Here is a 10902-nt window from a genome sequence, read left to right as displayed (position 1 = left end):
AGCACTTTACATAGATTATGAAACAAGCATTTCACTGCTCAGTGTGATGCTCCGAGTAAACACTTTACTCCGTGGTGAAATGGTGCTCCTTGGAATGAAAAAGTGTTTTAGTCAACAGAAAGAATTCACAGTGTTGCTTTACTTTGTAATTTAATAGTTTACTGAAAAAAAAAAACAAGTTGATTGAAATAGCCAAAGTGAAATGATTCGGTTACTGAAATGATTGACCATTTGAACTGTGTAGGTGTGCTAATGCTCATTGGGACACAGTTCATCACTCGGTTTCAAATTAATCCCATTCATCATCTTCATCGTCATCATCATCAAATTCATCTCCTTCATCTAGAAGAAATAATCGATCCCGTTTTACACACATAGTACTAGCATATATAATGGATTAGATGAAATCATTTATGCAGCAATTAACACATATTTGCTGCTAAAATACTGTATGATACATGCAGTTTTATAAAATAGAAAATAGTGAATAATTGATTACCTGATGAGTGAATGACTTTACTTCTCTTCTGCATGACCATCATAAGGGCTCCTACTATTCCCTCTCCTGAATCCGCTGCAGCAGATGGGGGAGGATCAGGGCTGGCAGTTACCTGGTAACAAAATACCATACATTAGTGTAAAGCTATTTTTGGTGGAAAAGCATTAAATTGAATATTCTTACTGTTTTTAGCTTTGTCCCTATGCGTATCTGGTCCAGTAATGCACCTCTGCCTCCTCCCCCACTGCTGGGTTTAGGAGGTGGAGGCCCGCCAGCCAAACTGGGTGCTGGGGCAGCAGGAGGTGGAGGAGGTGGAGGAGGAGGAGGAGGTGGACCTCCTCCGCTAGAAATAGCTGATGGAGGATATGGGACCTTGTTAGAAGTGGGTGTGTTATCAATAGGTGGAGGTGGGAAGGACTCAAACGGAAGAGGCGGTGGTGGTAAATCTTCACTGTATTGTGGGGTCATATCAGAAAACTCTTCAGGGAAATCTTCAGGGAGTGTTGGGGGTGGCAGCAAATAACATTCATCGTTTGGAGGCTGGGGTAAGGATCCAGTCCGTCTTCCTGGTAAAGGTGGGAAAGATCCAGACTGTCCAGGAGGCATGGGGCCACTTTCATTTCTTGATACTGGGCGTGGTGGTGCACTTCGCTGTCCTGGAGGTGGAGGTGTAGGTCCACTACCCCTTTTAGGAAGAGGAGGTAAGGACCCACTATGTGGAAAATTAGAAGATGTTGGAGGAACACCCCGATCTACTGGTGGAGGGGGAAGGGAACCACCATGCCCTCCTGGTACCGGTGGTAGGGGTCCACTTCTTGCTGAAGGTGCAACCTGCGACCCTGGGGGTTGGGGTAAAGGCCCTCGACGTCCTCCTTGTGCCACTGGGGGTGGTGGTAAGGGTCCTGTGTGCCCTCCTGAAGGTGTGGGTGGTAGGGAGCGTACTGAAGCGGACCTGCCAGGGGATGGAGTTCCTCCAGGAGGAGGTGGTAAGGGCCCTAAACGAGCTTGAGAGGGAACGGAAGAGGAGGATGATCCAGGAGGCAGTGGGGGAAGAGAAGTCCGACGAGTACTAGGAGGTGGAGGTGGAGGCCGTTCTGTAGAGGACATGCAAGTTTAACTACATGTACAAAATGCAATTTTACCCACATGGTGAAAGACCATAAACTTACATATGTTTATAACCTTACCCTCCTTGTTCAATTCCATCTTGACTGCTTCCATTCCACCCGAGCGCTCAATGACATCGTAGATAAGTTGTGAGGTCTCAGAGTCTCTCAAATCTGCCTCACTGATTCCAGCACGTGATAGCAGCTTCATCAAATCTGGATCCATGCTATTGTTGTCCATACCAAGATGGCCAACATGACTGAAATATATGAAGCATAAATTTCTATAGAGCTTAGTCTTTCTTCACACATCCCTGGCTGTCAAACCAAGAGAAAACCTGTTGTCAAAGGTGAAACATATTCAGCAAAGCCAGCAAAGTCCAGAATATTTTAGCACTCACGTAAAACCACTTGGTGCTCCAATTAATGCCTTGGATAATTTAGAGCTCTTCTTTTTGTTCTTTTTGTCCTTCTCCTTTTTGTCTTTCTTTGACTTGGCAGGTGGTGCTTGATTCTGAATATTTCCCAATGGAAGTAGATTCAGACTTCCAGAACCTAGTTTTAAAGATTCACCACAAATAATCAATGAAAACCTTATGGTTGTTCAGATATCTAATTAAAATTCACAAATCGTGTGGCATTTCAAGGCTTTGTTATTTATGCATTACTTACCATTTGGAGGTAGTGGTGGCAATGTATCATCTAAAAAAAAGAGAAAAGAAAAACAATTTTATTTACAAAGTGCAAATATATAAGCATGCTGTCTATCAGCTAACACTACAGCCATTCAGTTTTACCTCGACTGAGAGTAGGGCCTTTTCCTTGGCGTTTTTCTAAAAACATTAAACAACAGGAAGTTGCTATTAGCATTTGAAACCATTAGGTATTCTACCACAGGCTGTTATTTTAGACAATGATATACAGATTTCAGATGATCAACCAAGACCTTTTCTTATTTATGGAAGAGTTTACTTAACTGACCGAAATTTTTACTTCGCTGATTGATCTTCTCATCCACTATAGAGAAAAAGTTTTCAGCTTCTTCTTCGTTTGCAAAATTCAGGCCTACCTGGCAATCCTGAGAAAAAATCACAGTGAGGCTCTGGTTCTTAAAAGGATTATGCTCTTGTAATCAACATTACGCTCTTGTACCAGTATAATAAACTGATTATTTAAAACTACTCAGAGAGACAATTGCCACTTTTGGTTGTGGACTTTGACATGCACTAACACACACCTATCAGGCATAACATTATGTAATAACTAATATTGTGTTGGACCCCCTTTTGCTACCAAAACAGCCCTGACCTGTCGAGGGGTGGACTCCACTAGATCCCTGAAGGTGTGCTGTGGTATCTGGTACCAAGATGTTCAAGATTACCTGTGTTTGCGGATACTGCTGGAAACTGTGAATTTCCCTTTGGGATGAATAAAGTATCTATCTATCTATCTATCTATCTATCTATCTATCTATCTATCTATCTATCTATCTATCTATCTATCTATCTATCTATCTATCTATCTATCTATCTATCTATCTATCTATCTATATATATATCTATCTATATATCTATCTATCTAATCAAGAAGCGTTTATTGTCATTTCAACCATATAGCTGACGCAGTACATAGTGAAATGAAACAACGTTTCTCCAGGACCCTGGTGCTACTTAAACATACAACATGAAGTTCAAACACAAAAAACAACATAGTGCTATGACATAAGTTTGTCTTAGCCACATAAAGTGCAAAGTGTGCAACTAGGTGCAAACAGAGCAAAGACAGGACAGTACAGAAGTACAAGAAAGCAACACAAAAGATAGGACACTTAGCACTGAAAAAGAACATGTGCAATGAAATGAAATGAAATAAAATGAAATGAGGTAACTAATAACATATGTGATTGGACTTGTTTATCCAGTACATCCCACAGATTGGACATTGGAGGCCAACAATACTCGTCGTTGTGCTCATCAAACCATTCCTGAATCATTTTTACTTTGTGGCACAGTGTATTATCCTGCAGAAAAAGGCCACAGCCATCAGGGAACACTGTTTACATGAAAGAGTGTACATTGTCTGCAACAATGCTTAGGTAGGTGGTGTATCCACATGGTGTATCCACATGGATGGCAGGACCCAAGGTTTCCCAGCAGAACATTGCCTAAAGCATGACACTGCCTCTGCTAGCTTGCCTTCTTCCCATAGTGCATCCTGGTGCCATGTGTTCCCCTAGTAAGTGACGTACACGCACCCAGCCATCCACGTGATGTAAAAGAAAACGTGATTCATCAGATCAGGCCACCTTCTTCCATTGCTCCGTGGTCCAGTTCTGATGTTCACATGGCCATTGTTGGTGCTTTTGGTATAGGGGTGCATAGGGGTCAGCATGAAAAGCCTGACTGGTTTGTGGCTATGCCCCAAACTGCAATTTACTGTGTATTCTGACACCTTTCTATCAGAACCAGCATTAACTTCTTCAGCAATTTGAGCAACAGTAGCACGTCTGTTGGATTGGATCACACGGGCCAGGCTTTGCTCCCCACGTGCATCAATGAGCCTTGGCCGCCCATGACCCTGTCGCCGGTTCACCACTGTTCCTTCCTTGGACCACATTCGATAGATACTGACCACTGCAGACCGGGAACACCCCACAAGAGCTGTAGATTTGGAGACGCTCTGATCCAGTGGTCTAGCCATCACAATTTGGCCCTTGTCAAACTCGCTCAAATCCTTACGCTTGCCCATTTTTCCTGCTTCTAACACATCAACTATGAGGACAAAATGTTCACTTGCTGCCTGATATATCCCACCCACTAACAGGTGCCATGATGAGGAGATAATCAGTGTTATTGATCTAACCTGTCAGTGTTCATAATGTTATGCCTGATCGGTGTAAACTGTAAATGTGATGTTTACAAGATATATTTTTTTACAAATATTAATATCTGTTAAAATGTGTTTACAACAAAAAATGTATTGAACACTGAATACTCACATCTGCCTGGAAAGTGTGGAAGAAGGGCCTGGATCTGTTGTATATGAACTGGTTAAAGAGCTCCTGCTCCCATACTAGTTTACCTGCCTGGATAGAGACACTTCAAAATAAGTTCAGTATCAGTTAAACTACCCTTAAAAACAAAATAATAAATAAATAAAATATGTTTTAAAACACTATTTTGAATACTGTAAGTGTATTATTTATGCATTATACATGTTATAGTCTACTATACATAATTTGCTATTTTTATATATCGTATGTGTTTGGGACAAAAGTGAAAAATGTTAAATAATCACGTCTTATATGAATTACATGGATTTTTTTTAATGTTATTTGTATCTATATGCAGTAGTAATGAATTACTGTATTTTACTATGTAAGTAAACCGCATTATGATTTTAAAATACACTTCAAGCTTATATCCCTGCACTATCAGTTCAAAAGCTTCTGAAGAAAACACCACTAATGATCCAAAAGTTAGCAAATTTTCTAAATGCTTTTAAAAACATTTTAATCATCGGGATCGTGAAGTGTGTTTTATGAGGCACTTTTGAGCTGAAAGAGGAGAGATATACTGTTCTGAATCTTGTATTCAGTTATAAAAAATCTAGTGAATGATTTAACATGAACTCAGTATTAAATAGATCTAAGAATATACAATACCTACAGATAAGGTCCATAACCATATTAATATAATATTAATACTAGATAAATTACTGTTCATTACTAATGCAAATTGGACAATTAAATTGCAATGAATGATTGACTGTACTGACCATGTACTTGTCTCCAAATATTGTTCTATACAGTCAGGTCCAGAAATATTTAGACAATGATGAAGTTATTGTTTTGTTTTGTTTTTATCCGTTTACTAAAGATACTACTGTTACAATTTAAGTTACATTATGAACAGCAAAATAATGAAAGCTTCAATTTTCTCTCATATTATTAAATCTTTAATTCTATTTCACATACGATCATTTTGATTTTTTTCAAAATTCTTGGTGTGAGTGGGTGTGTGTGTTATAACATGTGTTATGACACATGCTTCTCAGAAGTGTGTATTGAGGTCTTAAAAGGTGCAAAATGTTTTCAGTACCGTGATGTTGTAGAGGCGAATGAAGTAGGAGCGCTGAGGATTGTCCTTTACGAAGCAAAGCACTCCGGTTTGCTGCAAACTCCAGCTGTTGGGGCTGTGTGGCAGGGCCATGAACAACTGAACCACCGTCGTACACAGAGACTAGACAACACAGCACAACACAAAGTGAACATGATATATGATTATTTAGTAACACCTGATTCGCTTCTAATCACAACATCGTGTGTGTTTCTGTAACTCGGTAATGTACATCTGTAAATATGCTGCATTAGGTCTGGTCATGAATATTTTTCTAGGAAGCTGGCTGCAAATAGGGTGCATTACTGGCTACACAGTAGATAAACCATGACAGGAAGTGTCTAGAGCACACTTCCTCTGTCACCCCTGCCCACCACTCACAAAGAAAGTTTAGCGGCAAAATACATGCTTGTTTTCACACCTCAAGACACACAGCACAATGCTTGAACACACACACACACACGCACATGCACGCACACACATGCACACACACACACACACATTTCTGTGTGGACCAACCATTGGAATTATAATCCAACCAAATTATGCTATTCCTAAGTCTAACCCTAACCTTAAGATCAGTAACTGAATTTAAAAATAAAAAAATAAAATAAATAAATAAATAAATAAATAAATAAATAAATAAATAAATAAATAAATAAATAAATAAATAATAATTTTCCTCATGGTGACCGGTCCAATGTCTTCACAAGGTCAAAAAAAGACTGTGAGGATATTTGGTGTAAAAACTTGATCAAACAGACCCCCCTTCACCAAGACAAAACACACAGAGAATAAAGCTGTCAGGCGTACAATGCCTAGCAAATAAAGTCAGGGTTTTTTTTAATAGTTTTTAATAGATTTGTCAGTTCTTTCAGCTTTCCTGAAAACTGACAGTTCAAGAGTTCTCAGATTTGTCAGTTCAAGATTTGCTTAAAGCAGTCGCAGTGGGGCAGATTTAAAATAGAGGAAGCTCTTATTGTTGTACCGTCTTGACAAAATGTTATATCTAAATACTGTATATAAGTTCTCGTGTTTTGTATAGAAACATATTGATTGCATAGACTTTCCAATAAGTCTGATGTAGTTATCAGGATTATATTATTAACTTTTGCAGAAACCTGCATGGAAGACAGCCAGCATGTTATTGTATATGCTTTACAGCTTTTATGGTGGACTGTTTAGCACTTGTCCTACAGAGGAAGCTTTAAAACAACTTCCCTATTAAAGTTAGAAAAAACGTAGAGAAATACGGTGAAAAAACAGCCCCTTTACGCACTCTTTATTGAGCCACTGGACCCTGGCTATTCCTTGTCATTTGACATCAAATATCAACATGTCACTATGTATATGTATGTCAATACTTTATTTTCTTAAACAGCGAAACTCGAATTATTTCAAAATCAGCCATCCCTTCTACCTGACCGCACCAGCATTTCATCACCAATGACCAAAGGGGAAGAAAAGGGTAAAATACTATAATACGCTTTTTATATTAAATGCACTTTTGCAAATCTGGAGAATCCCCAACTTTCTGAAGATCACAATGAGATGAAATACATATTATTTCATCAGAGAATGCGACAAAGTTTACAAAGCTTTATATCTTCATCCAAAATTCCACATCCATCAATATACAAACATACATAAACATATCATCTACCACCTAATAACAACCATCATGAGAAACATTGAGGCTTATAGTTAGATTTTCTTCCCAGACTTCGCAGCCAGCATCTACCATCTAACCCCTGACTCGAGCATCGTCTGCTCTTATACCAATCTTTGAAATTATAATAGATTTTTTATATAGATTATATAGATTTTGGTTAAAGCCACTGAGTATAAGTGGACAGTTAGCTTTTCTTCCTTTTCTTTCATTTCTTCCTTTTTCTTGTTAAAACCACTGCTGAGGCTTAAACTGTAGTGTTTATAGTCCATTGCAAGAGAACGGAAGGTTGTGAGTTCAGATCATAGATACTGTTTAGTTGGAAACAGGCCCTTAATGAACAACTGGTCAGGTTTGTGCTTGGATCTTTTTTGCCCCATTCAAAAACCACTTTGAACAAAAGGAAGAAAATAAACTAAAGAAGAAGGCAAAGATTGTAATACACAAAGACAAAATAACATTTCACCTCTCTTCATACAATCAGCAACACTGAGTATATGGTTCACATGTCTTAGGAATCAGAAGAGAGCAAAAAAAAAGTAAATTTTGGAAAAGATAGTTGGGATGCATCATGGTCAGGCTAACCATATGTAAACATGTTCAGTCAATATGTGAGCTCACACTGACTAAACAATAGGTAAGAATGAATTTTCTGTAATTAGGTACAGCTTTTTAAATATGAATATCAAATGTATTCATCTTATTCATCTTAAATCTACACACACAATTAAATTCAACAAGCTTGTATAAAAAAGTTTGTGTCCTCCAAAAACCACCTTGTACCTATGAGAGGCCGGGTACTTACCACACACCTCCTGCCCAGCAGATCATCCACTCTTTCATTTTCCTGAATACTGAGCAAACGGCTGGCCGCTTTCTCCTGACTTTTCTCTTTTGACCTGCGCTTCATGACCTTGCCCAGGCCCTTACACTACTTTACCTTAAACTGGTTCCAGAGCTCTAAAGGATCTGTCTCTTTCTCTCTCTCTCTCTCTCTCTCTCTCTCTGTGCAGCTCTACAGACCCCACACAACACAAACAGGTTTCTCTTCCTACTTCTGTCGTATTGCTAGCAGCGAAAAGAGACTTCTTACAGGAAGTGGACAAGCACGCTTTTTTTTTCTCTTTTCTATTTTCACACACTCACTCATGCCATTGCTCACAGAATGCTGTAAAGTGACTTAAAGATGTCATTATGAGGCCAAGAAGTATATTTCTGACATGCAGAAACATTGTTTTAACCTTCCTGCAGATTAGATTCACCAAATTTATCACTTCAAATTCATCACATGAATTACATCTCAAACACAGAAAGTTTTGCCATTGACTTAAAATGACAGTGAAACAGGAAGTGCTACTTAAATAACAGGAAGTGTCACTATAATAAAATAAAATTGAGGGTTTTTTTAAATAGAGATATTAACATAAAGATGCAAAGTCTCACTCTTCTAGCTTTGCTCTCATGTACATATGCATGGTACATACTACAGTGTTGCCCCAGAGGGAGCTGTAGTGTAATTTCCCTTCTAATCTATTTTAATATTTCAGTTTTTTGAGATATTTTGCTCATCTCTAGTTCATAAATAAAAGAATGTTGGAAGGCTGAATGTTGCATGTTGAACTCCAATAAACATTGTCCTGACGTGGAAGCAAAACTAAACTGATTGGGTTTAGTGTTACTTTGGTTTCGGACATGCTTTCTATCGGTTGCAGTTTCTTTCACTTTGATTACATTTATTATTAAAAATGAAATATTGGGCAGTGAACAAATCCAGAAAAAAATCAACAAACATTAGGTTTAAAAAGAAAGAAAGAAAGAAAAACACGTTTTTATTTAATTCACAAGCTTAGGTAAAGTGCGTTTCACAAGTTCTCTTCATGTGTGTGTGGGTTTTCTGGTTTCCTCCTACCACTCTAAACCATGTGCTTGCTTATGTCTATGTGTGTGTGTATGGGGGAAGGGGGGAAGAGTGTCAGGGGTGCTGGGGGTTTATTAACCTTTCACCACGTGTTCCCGGAACAGGCTCCGTAATCACTGCAACCCTGATGATCATGATATCAGACCATTCTGCTATCTGGACCTGTCTGATTCATTCTAGGTTTGAGTTCATCATCTGGAAACTGCTGCTGAGGATGGCCTCACAGAGGCAGGCTAAAGATACATAAGATAGTGTGAATGGTACCACATAGAAACCATAACGATGGCTCAAGTTGATATAAACAGTTTCGCTTGCTCAGGACTACACTTGATATGATATAGCTTTAGGACTGTAATGACCATGAACAGTTTCACACTCAAGTCTCCAACAGCTGATAACAATATACACTTCTTTTATACTTCACATCTGGTTGCAATGTTGCACTATATGTTATAGAAGGGAAGTTGTTTCTAATCTGGTGTGACCCAGATGAAAATGAGTTCCCTTTCTAGTCTGGGTCCTATAAGTGTTTCTTCCTCATATCGTCTCATGGAGTTTTTCCTCAACATCAATGCCTCTAGCTTGTTCATTAGGTTCAAAGTTATACAGTATATTTGAAGAATTATATCCTGAAATTATATATCCATTGTGACAATGTCCGTTGAACCAATGAATGAAGAAGTATTCATACTTCCTGAAAAAAAAAAGTTAAATAAGCTGAAGGGTTTTTTTTGTTGTTTCCTCTTACAGATCCCTGAATAGGGAGATAGTCCTGTCAATCAAAAACGTTTATTCTCCACAAAAATTGTTTGTAATATTGTTTAAGAAATAGCATTTCTAAACTTTGTTACCTCCCCTACAGGACACTGATGCATAAAGTCTCACATTGTGGTTTAAAGACTCAAAACAATTATGATAGAAAGTAGATTATTGTTTCTCAGAAATGTCTATGAAATGCCTCAGCTTCACCCCAACCCAGCAGCCAGGACTAAGAAATGCCTCATTCCAAGTGTGTAAATGAATGTTTTAGTGTTTAATGCAAGATTTCATCATGTTTCTTTTTTGGAATTAAAATCAAACATTGATTAAAAATGAAAAGAGTTTTAACAGAACTTAAAACAAAGAACAAACGCACGTATTTATGCCTTGCATTCACTCTTATAAAAGCCTTTGTTGGGGGCTATTTTCCTTTAAATATATAGTAAGGGCCTTATATATAGTAAGGGCTGAGTCATAAAAGAAAAAAAATAATAATAATAAAGAAAATGCTAATAAATAAATAAATAAATGAATTAATTATTAATTAATTAAATAAATAAAAATGAGTGAAACGTTGAAATAATTCATAACATCCCATTGCAGTTGCGAAACTCTGTGAGACTTATCTGCTGTATTATATCTGCAACATCATATTTCTAATGTTTACACCAAGCAAACATTACAAACAGAGTCGTTTCGTTTGACAGTGACAGATAAGGCTATGTGATGTGATTAGAAAAAGAGCTTACAAGTGAAAGGATTAGACAAGGATGAGTTTTAAAAGCACACAAAGATGCATAACTCTATTTGTAATAATGTTAGTCCTTTTGCCC

General features: G+C 37.9%; 1 protein-coding gene across 1 annotated transcript; it reads right to left on the bottom strand.

The window, feature by feature from the left end:
• Positions 1–133: 133 nt before the first annotated feature.
• wasa (WASP actin nucleation promoting factor a) lies at positions 134–8437 on the bottom strand. The gene is made up of 11 exons (XM_058389935.1): positions 8198–8437; positions 5706–5846; positions 4604–4690; positions 2587–2683; positions 2403–2438; positions 2278–2307; positions 2007–2160; positions 1687–1865; positions 683–1593; positions 500–611; positions 134–342 (listed from the first exon to the last, which is right to left on the bottom strand). The coding sequence occupies exons 1-11, from the start codon at positions 8300–8302 to the stop codon at positions 290–292; spliced, it is 1905 nt and encodes a 634-aa protein (XP_058245918.1). The 5' UTR covers positions 8303–8437; the 3' UTR covers positions 134–289.
• Positions 8438–10902: the final 2465 nt, after the last annotated feature.

The sequence above is a fragment of the Hemibagrus wyckioides genome, linkage group LG05, assembly GCF_019097595.1.
Source record: "Hemibagrus wyckioides isolate EC202008001 linkage group LG05, SWU_Hwy_1.0, whole genome shotgun sequence".
Taxonomy (NCBI): Eukaryota; Metazoa; Chordata; class Actinopteri; order Siluriformes; family Bagridae; genus Hemibagrus; species Hemibagrus wyckioides.
Note: the sequence above shows the minus strand (reverse complement) of the source record. Positions and strands in the feature narration are given on the sequence as shown.